The following is a 20,753-nucleotide window of genomic DNA, read 5'->3' on the forward strand; positions in this document are numbered from 1 at the left end:
TTACAGAAATTACAAAATTCCTTGCAAATGTAATAAAATTTGTGAAAACTTTAGTAGATTAAAACAAACACAACAAACGTTTGAAAAAATGTGTTTAAAAATCAGGCAATGAAATTGCACATGAAGTACATGAAGTAAACATTCAAACATACAGTATGCTACAAAAAGATGTTTGACATTCAAGTTTTTCGAATGCAAAGCAATTTTCAATTTATTTTTGGAATATGCATGAAATTTTCAGCAATATTCAGACCACCGGAAAATACCGGGAGGCATATTTGAAAAACTACAAAAGACATTTTTTCGAAAATTTCAAGATTTAGTATTTGCTTTAAACCCTGCTACCGTAGATACCCGAAGTCGGTACCAACTTCACTATTTTAAACGGACTACCCTGTATATTATTATTTATAACAATTTTAAATATGTTTAATGTATCTTAACTTAAATGTAACTGTTTTTGAGATATTGACGATTGAAAAATGACATTTTTAATTTTGACAAGTGTCAAAAATTTATAAGAGTAGAAAATTGACACCTATCAAACTTTGCAGTGAAACCCAGGCAGATCAGAAAAAGTTAAGATACATGCAACTCATTTTGCTCTATCTCATGACACTCCAAAACGTGAAAATATCATTTTTCGAACGTCAATACCTCGAAAAGAGTTGAATGAAACATATTTTGTTCCTCTATTAATATTGACCAAACCTGGTATATTCTAGAAGAGGAAACATAGTAATTTTGTTTTTATTATATAACCCACCTTACACAACCACAATAAAATAACCATTTCTATTGGAATGATAAAAGTCTCAATTAATGCCAATTTTTCTTGTCAAAAAACCCTTCTCTAGGTTCCAATTTATACATTATCAAGTTCAATTAGTGTTTTCTGTGTTCTGTCGTTTCTTTTATTTTTAAATTCTCTGAAGACCCTGGTAGACTTTTCACTGAAAGGTCAGAAGGTTTTCTAGATATCAAGACCGAGACTAGGTTAATGTTATTTTCAACTTAATTGAAAAAAGTCTATTTTTTCATAAAAAGGAGATTTTCTAGAAATGTTTTTTGAAACATCATGGGTTATGCTCGGTTGGTTAAAAACAATTTAAATAGGGTTTTCTAGGGTTTCGGAAGAAATTACATTTCTTAAAAACCATTTTAGCTTGAGACATATTTTTGAACCTGAAAACTGAAATAGCTGCTCGATGAATGACTTTAATTGATACCCCAAATCAGACATTTATATCTTGTTTTCTTTTCTTGTGTTCTTTCTGTCTAACTTTTATAGTAGTAAGTAATGTTGTTGTAATTGTTGATGGAAAATGTAAAGTTCTATGACCGATATAGTAAAAATTCATAAAAGATCAAAGAAAATGAGTATAATCGTAATATTCGCAAGAAGAACGCTGTAAAACGCAAAAACTCTTAAATAATATGAAGTTAAAAAGAAAGCAAAAAGGCAAAGTCGTATGGTATGGCTCGCGCTCGTGGTCTTCTCGAACCATGGTCGGGTCTTTAAGGGTCAGGGTCAGCAAAGGTCATTTCCCACGATCACCGCACTCGGCATGGCAACCTAGCTCTTCAGAATTACAGTACTCTGCTTAAAAGTTCTTCGAGTAGATGTCTAACGCTCATTATATTAATTTCACCCGGTACATGCAATAAGCGTTATTTCCATTTATAGTTTTTCGACTTTTTATCGATGCCACAGTATCGAATTCTTTTGCGAGAATTTATGTTGCGTACCCAACCTGCAGAACCCATATAGTCTCTACGATGAATTAAGTATTAGGTGCAGCTTGCGGGTACACTCTCACTCAATAAACTTGAAAATGTGTAAGAGTCGAGATGGAGGAAAAAATTGCTCCCAGCAGGTAGTCTTTTTTTTTCAGTCAGATTTTATGGCCGGTTATCTTCCTCACCTGTACTCCTTAATGTGATACCACCTCCGATTTAACAGCTGGATACATAATATAATAAACCGAAAACACATGCGTGAAATTGATAATGACACTATTCACTAAAGCGCATGCTTTTTCAGAAGGCCAAACACAACATACACGCATATTGGTTATCAAGCTTTTGCTTCTCTTACTTGAAAACCCTTCCTTAATTTTTCCTAATCTAGTTATTAAATGCTTTGAGGCACTCAATTTATTTGTCCCAATTTGAACTATAACAACCTGATATTTTCAACATGTTAAGAGTTCAATAAAGTTTAAGAAACTATCAACAAGAAGGAAGATCAAGATCAAATGATGATTGAGCCTATATCAGTCGTCATCATTTGAGATAACTAAATTAGTATTCACCTTGTGAGGACTTTTATCATTGTTGAACATATGGCAACATTGTTGGGAGATCTGAAATATTTTATGAAGATTAGGAATAAACGGGACGCAGTTGAAGAAACAATATCGTCACGGAACATAAAAGAATTTCGTAGAAGACACAAATATAACTGGGCGAGTGGCGGTCAGCAGTTGTGTTAAGTCCAAGCACATAGAACATTAATTATTATGATGGTTATTCCGAGAAGATGCGGTTTTTATATATCGCTCAAGTTTGTTAACCTGACCATTTTAATGTTTCACTTTCAAAGAAGTGCTCCTGCTCCCATGCGATAATTGGGTCCACAAAAGTGACAAAACTTGGACAATCAACGTTCACGTAGAAAGTTGTCTAATTAAGTGCTTATTGTTTTTGATTTGTCGTCTGCGAAGAATAGCGACACACATACTTGTAACATTAATGACATACCGCTTCAATGAGAAAAGCATACGAGTATATGCAAATTAGCAAGCGAAAGTATCTTTAGTATTATATCTTCTTACCTACATCTTAATAGTGGAAGGTTGAGGTTGAGCTAATGATACATACAATTAAAGTGGTGTTTAATCGTAAATGACTGACACTTTAAGACTCTAATTGCCATAAAATTATGTTTGTTTGTTCATTCTTTATTGTACTGTCTATTATTATACCTGCTTCAATATTTAGTTGATTCCAACCATTCTCTTTTTATCAAGAAAAATCATTTAAAAAGATAGTTTCCTATTATGTAGCTTAATCACTGTATAAAAAACTGTTGAAAGAAGAGAACAAAATTATGAAGAATGTCGAAACGATAGGCAAGCTATAAGCTCAAATTCCAAGGAATGCCACTGTTTCAAAAGATAACACTACAAGGAAACTAATTTTAGGAAATATTTAAGTGGCAACATTGAAGTCCAAAGACAGACAACTATAGTAAACTACTGACAGGACAGTTCTTTTTTAAAACCAATGCAACTTTAGTGAGAATATAGCAGAGTTTAAACATTGACTGTAAGTGTAAACTTCAAAAGTAATCTTTCTCAGGTGCACTAGTTTTAACAATGGTTGTCTCGTATTTGCGTTGTTTTATTTTACGAGAATATTCTCATTTATAACGCAAAAACGCCTAAATAAAATAAATCATACTAATTTACTTAAAATGTCAAAATTAAAAATGTTACCAAATGATAGATCTCAAAACGTTAAGATAAGAACATGCAAGCCGTTTTGCTCTATCTCATTCTGGTTAAGAGTTATGACACTTGAAAACCTGAAAGTGTAATTTTTCAAACGGCAATATCTCGAAAACCGTTCTAGATAGATCTAAGTTATGATACATAAAAATTTAAAAATACATTAATATACAGGATGTTCTATTTAAAATAAGCAAGTTGACATCAACTTGCTGTTAAACCGGAAGTGACAAAAAGACGAAAATATGTTTAAAACATAGCACTCATCAAAAATTTCCTTTAATTCAAAAATTTCAATTTTCTATTCATATTGGATCCTAATAAACTTTTAATGAACGGTTTGGGTGGCTAACCCTGTAGAAAATATAGCTAAAAGTTTGAAAACACAAATAAATCATCAGGGGACAGGCATATGAAAATATCCATATAATAATAATTATTATTATTTTTATTATCATTATTGAAACAGTACAGAGAAAAGCAGGAAAGTTTCTGACCTCAACGCAACCTTATTTTTTAACACTAACAGAAACTGTTATAGTGAAAAGGTATTGAAAACAAAAACTTAAAAATATTTTTGTTTAGCTTAAATTAACATTGTAAATACCCTTTTTTCTATTTTGATGCTGCAATGTAGGGATGCATATTGTTGAACCGGATTGGATGATTATGGTGATAAGTACATATTTTTTTTCACTGGGTGCATTCATATGTCAACTGTCAAATGAGGATGTTTTTAAATATTATTAGCTCATTAGCTATCACAGCTATTTTTTAGCATCAATTGTTTTCAAATTTCAGTCAAATTCAATTTTTTTAGGGTCACATGACTGTTTTATTCAATTTGAATTTTGACAGTTTAATCAAGTTTAAAACTGCACTACTTGGGGTCACGTGACTGTTTTAATAATTTTAAAATTGAATTATTTTCAATTTGAACTTTGACACTTTAAAATTTTATTTTTCTACGGTCACCTGGCTGTTTTAATGAATTTCAACTTTAACACTGTAAATTTGACATTCCGCAACGTTTTCGGGTTTAAAATTGTATTATTAGGGCCACGTGACTGTTTTAATCATTCTTAAACTCAATTTCTTTAGCAATTTAATTTCATGCCCCAGAAAATTTTCTTTTTCAAAACATGTAGTCATTAGGGTCAGGTGACTATTTTTTAAAATAAATGTTTTCTATTTGAACTTTGACAGATAAAATTTGACGTCTGAGATAATTTTCAAAACTGACAACTGTTGATTTTTTGTAACTGGTAACGAAAAGTAATATCTTTCTTAATTGATGAAATAACCATTTATATTGTCATTAAACATTGATTCATTGAGTGCTGTTGTTCAGTTTTAGTCACTATAGTAATTTTTGCAAATTATACTACTTAATGAATTTGAAAAATGATTTAACTGCATAACAAGAGTTTAGAAACGTATACGTTGTAAGATTGGTTTTTGAGCTACTTTAACCACAACAACCACAGTTAGGTGGTATTGCTGACAACCCTTGTTTCAGTTTGGTAGTTAGTTATTTCTTATGCATACAAATGTTTAGGCAAAATATAATTTTGGCTTTTTATTAACCTGGATGGCTAATAAAGCATTCAAAAGTCTGTAGGATTTTGTAAGAGAGAGCGCAAAATTGATAGTCTTTGGTTATACTCTCTTATTATATCACTTTAATAATATTGTTTCCACATTAGCAAGCAATGTGATTGTAGCATTCTTGTTAACACAAAAGATAATTGATACATTCTTTTAGCGAATTTTCCACTTTGAGAAGATCATAGATATATTTGTTATGATGACTTAACACTTCTTCAGTGATAATCATTCTTCATTCTCAAAACAGTTCTTATGAAAGATTATTGAAGATAAACATAAAAAGAAATTATAAGTAGAGCAGTCATGTTTTAAATTAACATTCTCCAGTCTTATAGCACTCTCTATTTTAGATATATTGCTACTCCAACTCATTAGACTAGGTGTTTCTTTTGTTGCTTGTAAGAGCCATAATATTCCAAAATAAGTTGATTTCTGAGTAATTACGAATGACCAAGAAGTAATAAGGTATTAAATGTTTTCTAACAATTAGTCACATTGAATTTTTTACATCATCCAAGCACTAAAATGTAAATAATGTTTTTCCAGAATAGTTCACAGTTTGATTTGTACTAAAACTGCTTTTTAAACCTAAAATATACACTGGATACAATTTTACAATAGTATGGTTGCTATTATACCAATAAAATTCAAATATTTAAAATATTTTCAATTACTCATAAAGGTGAAAGTGTAGGTATATTTTGTATAGGAGCATGATTGTTAATATAGATTTTTTTAAATTAAATTTTTATTAAAATCTGGAATATTGCAAATATCTCAAAAACTACAGATTTTATCATCTCAAAGTTTGCATATTGTTATAGTAAATAACGGCGCATGACGTGAGGGTGAAACGAGGTTTACAAGTATACAGGGTCAGTCACAAAGTATATCAACTTTCTTAATTCAAACCTAACAGCCTGTATATTACTTCAGCTTTTAAGAGTGCTCATAAAGATCAATTCAACGATACACGATTTTACAACTTAATTTGAGAAAATGACCTAAAAAAAATTCAGATAAGTGAGTTCCTATGTACCTATTTACCTACTTAATTAATCAAAACTCATGGTTTTTGAAGAGTGTACCCAGTTCACCCTTGCTATTATTTACTACAAGTGAACTTTGAAAAAAATATAATCAGTAATTTGTTGTTTTTGTTTGTTTTGCTTTTTGGTCCGTTAAAGGTTAATTTTTGCAAACTTAAATTAGTTGAATTATTATTGACGAGTGGATTTGTGAATAGTGGGCAATAGCAGATTGATTATCGTCACTGATTTTCTGTCAGTTTACGGCCGCCATACTGAACGATTTTTGTCCCCCTCTTTGATTGCTATTGCTCCTTCCTGCTATATTTTTTATTCATTGGTTTAACCCTTCTGGTGTTATTATTGTTAAGGTATGATACAGAAATAATAATATAACACTACAAAAAACCGCTTTCTTTGTGTATGAAAACAAATTACGGTACTGACCCCGATTTCTTATCCGATAGATATAAGAATATTGTTGCTTATACAAGTTTGAAATATGATGGAATGATAAAAAGTTATTGGTGCTGATTTCAATAAGCCTGAGGTGTTACAAACGCCAATGGGCTAATTGAGTTTTATATTCCATTAGCGTTTTTTAAACATAAAAGTAAATTTATTAAGATAATTACCTTCTCTTCTCATCCCCATCTTTATACATTTTCGAAGTCTGCAAAATTGGCACTGGTTCCTATGATGTTGGTCTATCGGACAATTTCGGCTACCGCGGCACGAATAAGTCAAATTGCGTCGAACACTCCGTTTAAAAAACGATTTGCAACCTGCAAGAAACAAAATATCGTTGCTTTAGTAACACATCAAAAACACTCGAGCGTCAAAGGTTACAAATGAAAAAGGGATGAACGGCATAAATCATGCAGATATAACGCGGAATGGATTTTTAGTGACGGTGAATTTGTTCGATAGTTAACGTCTTGCCCAAAAGATTGTTTTCTGAAATCTTTTTAAATCATTTCAAATGTTCTAAAAACCAACATTTTAATAAGGATTATTATATCGTTCCACAGGGTAAACACGTCTGATTTTGTAAGGGGTTATGAATTAGTCAAGGTCGAGTGCTATCCCCTTTTCTTTGGTTCGTAGGTTCAAACCTTGCAAACTTTTTCAGTTTTACTTATGTTTTCATTAGACCATAAAAAATCAGTTTAACCAGACGTTGCAATACGGTTTAGCCAGTTGCAAAAAGTCAGCCATTGACACTATGCATATCACTTAATTACTTGCTAAAAATACTAATTAAGTGATATCAGTGCAATGTTTAGAAATTTAACTTAATTAATTAGCCGCAGTTCAAAGCAGCAGAGAAACGTTGAACCGGAAAACTACTTTAATATCAAATGAAGAAAATGGTTTCAGGGAAACCCTATTGACTCAATGCGTTTGACATGAATTCCTTCAGACTTTAAATCTGACTAATCCTAAAAGAAAGGTTTCTTACTATTGTATGATTTCCTGGGTGTAAAATTACGCCTTAGATCAAAATGATTTACTTTAATGAAACTTGATCAGTACTCAAAATAAAAACTTTTATTTACAGCTAGACTGAAGTCGTGTAACCATTAGTAAAATAATAAAAGTGTTTGATTTTTGTGCGAAATTTTCGAGGGTGTAAGGATGCCTCAGGGCTAGATGTTAACAATGCCCCTGGGAATATGAAGGGAAGAAAAATGATCCTTTATAAAACCATTTTGGCAGTAAACCTATAAAAGATGGGACACGTATGATGATGGGCTTGAGGACAATAATTCCTTTTCAAGTCGCGTTTTGTCTCTCTAATGTTTTTATGGAGGGGTTAATTTTTTCGCTCTTCTTTTTTATAAGCATCTGAATAGAGTATCGGTCCCTTTTTTTTTCTAAAAACCATTTATTACTTATTAACAGTTTTAACGTTAGACTGAAAGTCGTTAAATAAGCGTTTTATAATAAATATAGCAGAACCCTAACTAAAAAAGCTGACCACCTCTGGGGCTAAGGTGCATTGCTTACAAACCGTGACATTGGTGATTGTTATCCACTGCAGAATTTTTAACGTGTTTCTGGTTGGACGGTTCACACACAATTATATAAATCTGGAAACAATTCATATATTGTCAGTGCGTCCGGCCACGATTGTTTTTGAATTATTTGGGTGCATGTTGTATACAAAGAACACGAAAAAATACTGACCAACTGCTCGACTTATTGTTAATATTTTATAGAAAATGAAAATTGAGCCAGGTGTCCTTCGTTCAATTATTACGAGGAACATTGTTTCTCTAAAATCATTTTTGCGTGAAGTTATTATTGTGTGACCAACCCTTTTGCTTCTGTACAACCAAAACAACCAGTGGGTGTTAGTGATCATCAAAATTTTAGGTCACCTTTTAGAACCTATTCTCGTGAAATATCACCGACTTATACAACATAGCCTATAAACGCTTTAACCGAAAACACCGATCTGTGTAATTGCTTTAATGGTTGCTATTTGTCACGGGATATCACTCACTTTCGCGCAATTAATAAAGCTTCTAATCAAGCCTACTCAATGTGAATATGTGAGATTTAATAGATGCAGGTATTAAGCGTACATTCTTTAGCATTGACATGTCAATTAATCATACCTCTTTGTTTTGTTCTTTTTTAATGGAGATAAATTTACAAAATGGATTTGGAAATGTTAGTATTGCTTTTTGAATAATGTATTGGAAGTGTGTAGTGTTTTCGAAGTGATCAAAAAAATAACAAGCACATGTACATCAATTACCTTGAAGTTTTTTTCCTAAAGGTCAAAATTTCCAATAAATCCAAATATTTGATATTGTATGCTAATTACTGTTACATTTTTTTAAAGCCACACATACTTTACTAAGTCACCAGATAAAAAATTCAATTCAGCATCTTTGAGTATTCAATCAACAATTTAAATACTAAATTACTTTCTTGAAAGTAAGCAACTAATTCCAGCTGAGCAACAGTAGAAACATTTAAAACAAAAATTCCCCATCACTGTCACTCTCGCATAAAACAAAGCATTTTAAATACTTTCCATAGGTTAAATTAATGCTTACACGTGCCTAATCAGTTGCCAAAGTATTCGAGATTGAAATGTCACTGCTTCAAATTTCATCTTATATAGGGAGTCGTGAAAATCGAATTTAGTTAAACCATCAATGTTTGATGTTTAATTATCTGAAAACATCCAATTATAGGGTTTTGGTCTTGTACAGATAGAAAGTTAATTTAGTGCAGAATGATTAACCAAAGGTTTCTGTAATAATTAATTTTACTATACGTTTAATCAGTGTGTTAACGACAAAAAAATGCAATGTCAATTTTAGTACAACAAATATTTTTTAGCTTTTTCTTCCATTATGATTCTATGTTCAACTAATTTGGCCTAAATACTAAAACGAGTGAATTTAATCAACTGTTAGTAGTTAAATGGAATGGCCTAGTAATGTGTTAAAGTGATAATATCTAGCCATATTTTGGATATTTGTGTTAAATTGGTATCCTACAAAATGAGATTTTTGTGACCGAAATGTCATTTTAACTCTCAGACTTTAGATATTATTTAATAAAATAGCGATTTGTGTTTAATACTGAAGCCAAAAAGTACACAAAATATAATAAATTAGCAATGTACTGAGAAAAAACTCCTCATGGAATAAACTAGCAGTTTTTGCGTATTATTGATTGGTTAAAACTGTGTATATAATGTTATAGTAAAATGATATTTGCAAATATATGTCTAAAAGTAATAACTAAACAAGTTTTTTAATTTTTGTTCAGTCATAAGATCACTGAAATCATTAATTTCTTGCAAGATGCCAATGTACGTTAGAAAGAGTTGAACAGTCGCATAGAGGAGAAACTCTATAATAGTTAGCCCAAAACGCTCAACGATTTGGCAGGTGTATCAAGTTTGTTTGACTAAGGTAAATTTCTTTTATGGCGTTTTTGATTAGATTTAATACCTATTTATTAAAATCAGTTCTGTAATCATTAATCAATTTAGAATTAAAATTTGACAGGTATTATTTCGGTTTTTTCAATTAACAAACTTTCATAACTCTCTTCTTTACTACACTAGTCAAAGCACTAATACATGTTTACAATTTAGATTAAGGTTTAACAGAGAGGTACTTAAAAATAATTTTGTTGCAAAAACTAGATTTTAAGTGTATTCTAATCAAATCTAATTAAAATATTTGGTGTAATTTGTCGTGTTTCTTTTTCTGTGTTTCTTTATGTATTTCCTTCGAGATACCTTTGATGTATTACATTTAAATATTAATGCTTTTCTATGAACTTTATTGTGGGAATATAAACAAAAAGTATGAACTAACCGTAAATTTACCTATACATCTCACAAATAAGTTAGGCTAATGGAGATTTATTTTAAAATTAGTAGGACTATACTGGGTGTCGAAGAAAATTGTGGCGTGAATCTATTGAATATAAGAAATATTTGTTATATGATAATGACGAACCTATCGTCTATATCTATGGAGTAAAAATCGAAACTTTGTGTGCAAAACTTAATGTAGGTATTGAATAAAGAAAAAACAATTTTTTTTGATCCTGTTTGGCTGAATGCAGTTTTCTTTGCAATTTTTTATGAGAAAAAACTTTAATTTTAATTTTTGTTACCTTATTTTGTATATAAAATGTATATAAACAATTTTTTGCTTAACCCATAAAAAAATGTGGAAAATAGCAATTTCCAAAAAAATTAATTGAAGCATAACATATACGATATAATTGTTGTTTTAGGTAATTTGAATTGTATTGTTGGCTAATAATTAAGTACTATAAATATAAACAACTGTGTACTGGTTTTATTAACTAAAAAAGGTTTTATTAATTAACTGATAACATTTTATTAAAATTTTAATTAATTGCTATCAGTCGTATTTTGTCGTAACGTAAGTATAACGTTTATCCAAGAGATTTTAAATATGTTTACATATTTTTTTATGCAGTGGAAATACACTGGATTTTACGTCTGATAACAAAAATGTGGAGCAAAATAACAGTCCATATATAGTACAAATACATATATTGTTTATTTTAATCCTAATTTATATAGTATTTTTATTTTATATAAGAGAGTAGGAGCTAGCTCATTACAGAAAAGCTGAATTAAAAACGTGTAAACCATCAATAAACCTGAATTGTTAAGAATGCAGAAGCCGTAATTTGCATGTTTTTTTCAATCAAATTAGGTGTTTAGAATAAATCTTCAATCTTCTTTGATTTGCATTCTTTTGTTTTATGATTTTTTACTTTCTGCTTAATTGTATATTTTCAAGGGTAACGAGTAAAATAAGTGAATTACAATTCTGAGATTTGATAACGTATATAAACGAATAAAGTATGATAAAATAATCACGTTTGTTAAAATTATTGATGTGAACTTTATTAGTCTCAAATTTGTATACCAAATCTAGTAATATTTTGTAATTGAATACATAACACAGATTTTTAAAATGGCCAGAGAATTAGAATTTTTGGTTTATGAATCAAGTACTCTCGATAAAAGACTAGTTAGAAAATATTAAACAAAACTTTGCACCATTTAACAGAGTTTATCTTTTGGCTTGAATTTGTCTATTTAATTTTTTAAGCCTTTCGCTAGCACTTCTAACAAAATTATATGTATTTTTCAATTGGCTCTTTGAACTTACGGAAAAAACTAATAAATGTTGGACAGATTTGTATCTGCTTTTAGAGAGTTTAATTTAATCAAAATACGCAAAATCGTAGAATTTCAAATCAAGTTTGTTAGATTTCAAAATCCTGAGTTTTTAGTCAAGCCTGCTTATCTAAATAAATATAAAAAGCGTTTTACAGACAATATTCTGGGGGTAAGCAATTAATGAAAGGGTCAGGCAAGGGGTCAGGAGTGTCAGGACGTCCCTCTGGGGTCAAAAATAATATGCATAACTATAGAAGATTATACACATATCTAGCTTTGATTGTTTAGTCTTTTGCAATGATGGTACCGAGATTGGTTTTTAGTGTTTTTTTAAAATTTTACGTACCTTCGCACGTAAATTGTCCGTAGTGTTTCCCGGAGCTTTTGTCCCCACAGACCACACACTCAATATTTTGATTTTTGTCAGTACTACCGGTGCTGTTCTGAGACGGAGTTTGACGACTCAGAAGCGCCAAATCACCAGTTGGTGCATCTGAGAGTGTTGAAACGGGTTGAACAGTGTTGGGCGGTTGAACTGCCGCGACCGGCGGTAAAGAATTCAACGAGTTAAGTCCCGCAGTTGGTAGCACTGGGTTCACCAGCGGTGGTTCGCGCCACGAATTGGCCACCAAGGATGCCATGGGCACTACAGCACCATCACGGGCACCTGGACGCGGTCACCACTTGGCCGAATGGGTTTTTCGCACTTACAAAATTCGCTCTCGTGTTCTCGCTCTGCAAAGAGGTGATAGGTCGACCCTGCGACAATCTCTAGCCTCTACTGGTGACCTTTTGCTCGGCCCGGCACCAACTTGGCCTGGGCGGGCCTGGGAGGTCCTTAGTTCGAGCCGGGTCACGATAGGCCATGGGGCGTTACCCGGGTCGGGTGGGGGACCCGGGTAACGTAGCTTGAGACGGCGCGATTCCTAACCAAATATCAGCAACGGACTTGCCCAAACCCCAAATTCAAAATCAAATCACATTGACTATCGATATTACCACTTACTAATATATCCGCACCTAATTCACTAATCAAATTCAAATATCCATACCTGCATAATCATCGGTGTATCAGTATTGTCAAAGTTATGTGATCAACTGGAAATGTGAAAATTGTGTTAATAATTGGAAACCTAAACTGCACAACCCCAAAAAAAGCACAATAACCTTTTGAACCCCTTTTTCTCCAATCCCGCCCTCCTGTTACCTGTTAATCCCTTTTTTAAACGGTCCAAATTCATATAAACAGGTTATATGTATTCATTTACCTGTCATATAATGAAAGACGCAAAAGGCACGGCTATTGACTTTACAATTGACCTGAGTGAGATAGAGGTACAAGGTACCAAGCGAGAATCACTTACCTTCTCTTAGGTTCTAGTAAACTGTTTGTACTTGAGTTATAGTATCAAAATTAAAAAGCTGTAACATTTAGGTACACTAAATCATATGAGATTGAAATGTGTTATTTTTTTTATTAAAACTATTGCCAAAATCATTACAGTTTGGTCTATTTTATTATGAATAAACATCCAATTAATACACACACAAAAATACTTAAAAACTGTGCATAAGGTTAATCGGATATGTCTGTTCATGGAAAACAGAGAAATAGTGGCATAGGACATATTAGGTTAGGTTGGATTTTCACCTCCAAAATGATGAACACAATTATTATCCATTATTTTGAAAGTGCAAATGATTCTTACCACTTTTAAGAACAACAATATACAGTTCTTGTAATCATATTCCTCTAAAAATATAGGTACTTGCCCTATGTAAAGACAATTTTTCGTGATATACAGTTTGGTTAATAACCATCATTATAGTCACTCAGGCCATTTTAGTTAATCAAAATTGCTTGAATTAGATATAAATAATAAAGCGTAGATTAAAAAGTCCATAAAAATTTGAGTCTGCAATGCTTTACTTATCAACGAACAGAGTATTAAATTATTAATCTAAATTCACATATTTTCTAAGAGTAATTTTCCATCATTGTGTTTATTCGTCGATTATCAAAATTTCTAAATAACAAAAAAGATGGTAAAATTTGCAAACATGTGAAAGAAATGTACATGAAAAAATATAATAGTTCCTGTCTGTTACATCAGCATTATGATTTTTTAAATATGTGTCAATAATTCTGATAAAGCAACCTCTAAATTAATATTACATACAATGAAAAATATGGATCAACCTGTGAAAGATATTCTTAATTTAACTTTTAGTTATTTTTTTATGAAACAATTGGGAATTACCATGTCACAAGTGGTGTACATTACAATTATTGAAACCATCTTGATTGAGCTGAAAGTACTGTGTCATAGGCTTACTATATAAAATAATTATACAGGGTGTTTCTCTACTGATGTGCGAAACTTTAGAAGATGATGTGTTATGTCGTTTTAAGTAAACAGCTCTTACATAAACATCGTTTTTTTTTAATATTTTTGGTGTTAAAAGTGGTTGTAAGCAAAATATTTGAAAAATAGTATAGCAATTTGTCATTTGTCATTTGTTTTTAAATTTATTCTGTTTTCATCATTATTTTCCTTTGTAGAATTTTTGGGCTACATTTTATAAGAAATAAAATTTTACAAAATTGTAGCAGAATCTAATTCTGACCGAGTCCGTCCCTGGTCGGCTTGCGGCTTAGGACCCTATAAACAGACAAATCGGGTATGAAGAACTGTTAACCGTACTGGCTGATTCGCGGACACGTGCTTCCCGACTTTATTCCATGCTGTGGAAACGTCAGTTCGAAATCAGTCGCATATCGCATAGTTTTTCGATTGCGGAATTGCATCGGTCCTTGTAGTTGCATCCCTGAACACTTGATACTTTTTGAGTTGAGTGCATTTTAATGTTGCTGAATGGATTTGGTGCTTGAGTGACTGTTTTGAGCTTTTATCTTTTTTATTTTCTTCCTTTTAGAGGGTTGCATGTGGTGATTGTTGATGTGGATTTATGTAGAATCGATTTTTGTGCACTAAATCCTCTGTAGATGTTTTGTGTGTAGATAATTATAAGTAGTGTGGAAGTGTGCTGAGTAATTGAGACTTCACTGTTTTTTATTATTTTTAAACTGACATTTAACCTCTTTAACTTTATAGTGTTTTCAGAACATTTATCCAGTCCAGTTTTATTGCTATTATCCTGGTGATAACGTTTTGAATTAAGATAAACGTACATGCATTTAAATATACGACAATGAAATATACAAGCCTTTGGTGGAATCAACACAACAAGCCAAAATGTGTAAAAAATATCTTAAACATTTTAAGGGAGATAACTTCAGACTACTTACTTAAACCTATACAAAAACTACACATAAATTGATGAAACAAACAATTTTTATCTAGAAATATTTAAACAAATTATATGCACGACTTATAATTATTATATCTTTACACCGAATTCTGGTTTCAAGAACTTAAAAAACTATTTCAACTTAATCATTCTGCAATACACCTTATATTACTACGCAAATCAGTTTTAACAAACATGGAAACAGAAGAAACGGAACAGTTAACTTACAAAAGCTACACATTTTTGTAATTGAAGGTCCTAAAATGTTGTTGATAGCAGAATAATAAAATAAAGGTAAAAAGAAAAGAGACAAAGATATTAAAATGGTTAAAGCAAAAGGCTGCTATGTTTATAAAAAACTTATATGCGTTTTATTTGCCCGTTAAATACTAAATTAACATTTTTTTTGTTTGATTTCTTTGTTTAAGCTGTTTGTTTTGTGTTGTCAACCAAACAAATTTTACATTATTTTTCTCACAACATTATGAGCTAAAGTGCCAGGTTTCTTCCATTTGTCATGTGAACAGTTTTTTTTTGAATCCTTTCACATGTAATTTTTAGGTTTTAATTGGTTAACACAGTTACATTTCTAGTTTGTTAACTAACAATATTTGTAAAATATTTACATTAATAATAATCAGTAGCTTTTTGGAAATGTTTTTCTATTAAAACCCATTTGTAATACTTTCTGTTTTATTAGCGCCACATATTGGAGAGATCAACAGGCAACTACGACAGAAACCTTTGATGTCATTTTCCATTTGTGTAATTTTGTAAAAAATAAAGTAATAAAGTAATAAAAAATCTATAAATTAAAAACATAACCACGATATACTACATTCTATTTTGATTGAAATGTTTAATTAAACTTAAATATGCAGGTTTTTCTAGGCATGAAAGTAAAGTTATAAAAACCGTAAAATTTTAATAAAATGTTTAAATTAGTTTTATCAAAAAATTGAAAAAATCAAGCTGACTTAAAATGACAATTTTTCATATGAGGAAAGTGTTCTATACAGTGTGATTCCAAAGTTTGGTATCTGAGAAAAATAATACCTACGTTTTTTATGGTTAAAAAAGCAGAGAATATTGGATTTTTTCGGTTCAGTATCTTAATAGGCAGTTATTTCAATTTTGGATTTTCAAATAGAACTTTAACTTCCTGTACGGACGGATATACACAAATTTAAAATCCTTTGTGTAATATATTAATGCATTTGATTGCCCTGTTATTCGGATTTCCAATAAACTTAGCAATTATACCAACTGTGCTAAATAAATTATACTTTATGATAATCAATGTATGTAATGTAAAAATATCCAAAACATGTAAATTAGTGGAAACAATAGGTTTGAATTAAACACGATTACACAATCGATACGCTAGTTTAAAAACAGTTTTAAGTTAACTATACGTATATTTTTTAGTGTGATTGTCAATATAGGTCATTATACAGGGTGGTTCAAATTGGGGATTTTTGTATAATCTTAGTGTCGGTTAAATGGGGAAAGATATATATATAAAGATAATTTTATTTTTCAAATTGTATTAGTTTTATTATAAAATTAGAAAAGATGCAACACTGCATTTTAAAGAAATTTCTTTGAGGCAATTTTGAATGGAGACATAATACACCTTCTTAGGTATACTTAAAAAAATCATTTGTTTTAAGTCATATCTATTACTAAATTTATAATAAATCTTATAAACTCCATTTTGTTTTTTCACGTCATCGAAAAGAACTTAAAATTCTCTTTTTAAAGATACATATACCAACTGTCCCAACTGAGTTTTCTGTCTTGAATAGAAAACAAAAAACATACGTTTTGTTAACTCTCTAACTGTTAAAAAAATCCGGTGTTTATTAAACAAAACATTATTATATTTTAATAATAATTACCAAAATTGTTATTAATTTATTCTGATGCTTACTACAAGATTAAATAAAATTTGTTAAACTCTCAAAATGTTGCCCCGTTTTGGCACCTTTGAAATACACCATTTTTCCTACTTTTTATTTACTATTTTGTTATTTATCTATCTCGGTTTTCCAGATTGGCGACATTCTATTTAGTTTTGTTACTATCCAGTGAAAAACGTATAAAACTGAAAAACTAAATTAAAATCCACAATTCTGTAGTTAACCTGGATCACATGGTTACTCTCTTCTTCTCTCTCTTCAAGTATTGCCGAATTACTTTTATTTTCTTGAAATTTTTTTTTTGGAATTAACAAATATCTTTAGTTTTAAGCTTACTTAAAAGAACTCAATTTTTACATGTTAGGGACGTGCCAATGGTACGAATCAATACATTGTTGAAAAAGAAATTTTAAGTTTGTTTTGATGATGCAGAAAAACAAAATGGCCTCTATATACGATTTCTCAAAAATATGATGCATTACTCAAAAACAAGTGACAATACAACTTTTCTTAAAACTTTATCCAATTCTATGTAAAAAAAGTTTCTTAAGAAAGTCTTTATTTTAAAACTGCTTTTAGTGTGGTTTAGAAACTAGTTGCATATTTTATAATCCACACTGCAAACCGGGTATGAGTTTGTCATTAAATTCTATAAAACTTTCATCATTTAACCGTTCTTCCATTATCTCCAAAGATAAACAAAATCTCCATACATACAGTTCGGTTTGTTGGTCTTTCGAAAAATAGAGAGAATTATGACTTTTCATTCATTTAAAAATAAATTATGTTTGTGGTTAATTATTTATTTTTCAGATACTCAGTTTTAATGAAACAGCTTAAACTTTATTTTTAGTGTTAAAAAGAGCAAAACCTAATTATTAAATCATATCAAACTAAATTATCTACTCATCATGTTAACATATGAATTCTAAATGCGTATTTAAACAATAGGTATAATTTTTTGACAAGCGTGGCACATCATTAGTTTCGGGAGGTCTGTAGCTACTAACAAACAGAATAAAAAGTTCAGATTCTTATTTGAAGAATTTAAGTTGATGATGGTATCTAAAAAACGAAACGTCGGAGCTGAAAACAACATATTTTCTTGAAGAGCATAAAAAGTGCCTTCAGAAGGTGTCATTCATTTTCCAAAATAATCAATAATACAGTGGTAAAAAAATAAAATAGAAATTTGACTTTTTCGGTTTTTGTTGGATATCTCCAGATACAATAAAAATATTTTGAATTTTTTTTTACCAAATTATTTAGCAATAAAATGCACAACTACACTCACCCTTTTGTATTAAAAATGTTTATACTGTGGTTTATACTCATTCTGTACTAAAAAAATATTTTACTACAAAACAATTTTATGAGAGTGCGAGAGTATTTGCCTAACTTAACAATATTATGATTAATAAACGTCAAAACAACATTGACAATAATCATTTAGTGAGTGTTGTTACTAAAGTTTTACTATTACTCCCTACTTTCCGAAATGCATAATAAATATGGCGGATTCGATACAATAGAGAAAATTTGAGACCGCAAGTTCGAAATCTAATGTAAACGCTGGCAAAAAGTTTTTATGTCTCGATTATGGAATGAAAAGCTAATCCAATAAAGAAGCGGAGCCTGACAAAAAGGTTTCGTCGGAGTTCTAATTTAAAAAAGTCCCTTCGGCGGCTGTCCGCGATTCCTCCGATTCCCAATTAGGCATCCATCTATCCCAATGAAGTATTGTTTTGCTCGGTTATGCCCGATCTCGACACAAAAGAGGACCAGATAAGCCTCTCGGGCCGAGACTTTCTTCCTGATTCTCGCGAAGAAAAGCACCGGATCATATTCGCTTGGAATTTGAAATTAACCGCGCTCTTGTGTCTTTTCCACCGGCTCCCTCAGTGGCGTCACTTTCTTAATATTCATGACTTTTGCTACGTTCAACATCAATTGTCCTATTCTTTTTCAAATGCAATTAGAACCCTCCCTTTTTTATACACCTATTGTACCAAGACAATACAATGATTAAGTTCTTTTTAAATTATGCAACATTGATCAAGCACCCTTCTAAATCCACTTAACAAAAAAAAAATTCATTCATAACTGACATATTAAAAATCATGTAAGGAGCACACGTCATGTACGCTACTGAACACTGTTCGTTTGCAGCCCCGTAGAGACTTCATTTTAATTCATTTTGTCTCCTTAGCAGATTTAATGCTCGGTTTAGTTTCATTGAAAACGATAAGATTACCCGAAAGCATAAATAACTCGACGGCTAAATCTGTTCCGTGATTTTAATAGTATTACGTAGCTTTAAATTTATTTTAAAATTTATTGCCAGCAGCAACTTACTTATAGTTACAACCCACAAAGTATAAAAAAAGTGCGTAAAGCTTTGAGTTTTGTTTTAGAGCTTTAAAAGTGACGACCAAAACTTGAAAGCTTCCTTTTAAATTAAACTGTTGAACTGATTAATGAGTAGGCCTGTAGATTATTATTTGGATTAAAAATATAAATAAAAATATACCTGGTGTCGTAAACTTGGTTTCTGTTCTTTGAATATTGTCATCATCAGTGTATTGGAATTTCCCATAATACTAAGTAGTAAACATATACAAAACTAAACCTTATTGACTACGAAACTAAAAATGTCAATTTACAATATTTGCATTGAGAATTTGATGAAAGGGAAAAATACAGTGATGCAGTTCAATTTATAAATAATGAATAAAAATAAAGAAATATAGTCGAAGTTGTCACAATTTAACATTCTGATTGAATTCTTGTTTTCTATTAGATACAGGGTGATTCACGCTGATGGTATATTAGAAGTATCTAGAGAACGGCTCATTTTTTGTTGAAATTTGGTGTATAGCCTAAGTTGGGTTCAAACTCTTTACCTAAAATATATTAGACTTTGTGGTGTAACACCAACTATTATGAAATGAAACATCAACCATCAAATGAAACACCCTGTTTCTAATCTAATCTTTGAATTCCTCGCAAAAAGGCGATTAATAAATGTTAATACTTCCCTATACCTGTCTTGCACCGTTTCTTAGATATTTCATAAAAATTGTGGATTTGTCAGCAAAACGATAGGCTAAATATTAATTAAATTCTCAAGTCCTGAAAGGTTTGCTTATGTGAACTTTTGTCCTCAATTAGACCCTCAGAGAGAGAAAATGAATAGGAGGATAGGTCTGGAAGAGGAAGTCGCTACAAGTCCAGGAATTTTCCCTTTCGGGAAGTTCCCAGAGTTGCATCGGCGTCCTCTGTCCTGGGAAAAGGATGCCTGCGCCGACGGAGGGGCTCTTCTTGTCATCCATTTCTTCTTTCTTCGTCAGCTCGTCCATCTCTGGTGGTCCTGGCAAACTATAGGAGCCGGCTTTCGTCCGTCTGTTTTTACATCCTAAAGTTTTGGGTAGTTAGGGTCTGGTGAGTGGGGGATGGTTTTCCCCCTTTTGCGTAGGCAAAGCGAGGGAAAGTGCCGCCAGAGCCCAGTCAGCACCGGGATAACTGCGGAAAGGATCTACCCAGATTTTGAGAATAAAATTCTTGCCACCCGGGGGGAAGATCTGGGGGAAAATTGTAGTCCTCTTCTTGGTTGGTTGGTCCTGAATTATCGTCTATCTGAAACAGAAAGAAAAACTTATTAATAATT

General features: G+C 31.2%; 1 protein-coding gene across 3 annotated transcripts in view; it reads right to left on the minus strand.

The window, feature by feature from the left end:
* The window catches only part of svp (COUP transcription factor 2), a 42,597-nt gene extending 29,794 nt beyond the window's left edge, over nt 1–12,803 (minus strand). For 2 of the 3 annotated variants that reach the window (XR_014180834.1, XM_081993617.1), the window contains exons 1-2: nt 12,199–12,803; nt 6,784–6,933 (exon numbers count right to left, since the gene is read on the minus strand). Coding sequence is in view for 2 of the 3 variants with exons in the window: in XM_081993617.1 (XP_081849743.1) it covers nt 6,784–6,933; nt 12,199–12,493 (445 nt within the window). In the remaining variant the exon portion in view is untranslated. The remainder of the gene's footprint in view (nt 1–6,783; nt 6,934–12,198) is intronic. The other variant, XM_081993618.1, reaches the window with a different exon arrangement.
* Between the last annotated feature and the right edge of the window lie 7,950 nt (nt 12,804–20,753).

This window comes from Ips typographus, linkage group LG16 (assembly GCF_016097725.1).
Source record: "Ips typographus isolate SLU linkage group LG16, UJ_Ityp_2.0, whole genome shotgun sequence".
Taxonomy (NCBI): Eukaryota; Metazoa; Arthropoda; class Insecta; order Coleoptera; family Curculionidae; genus Ips; species Ips typographus.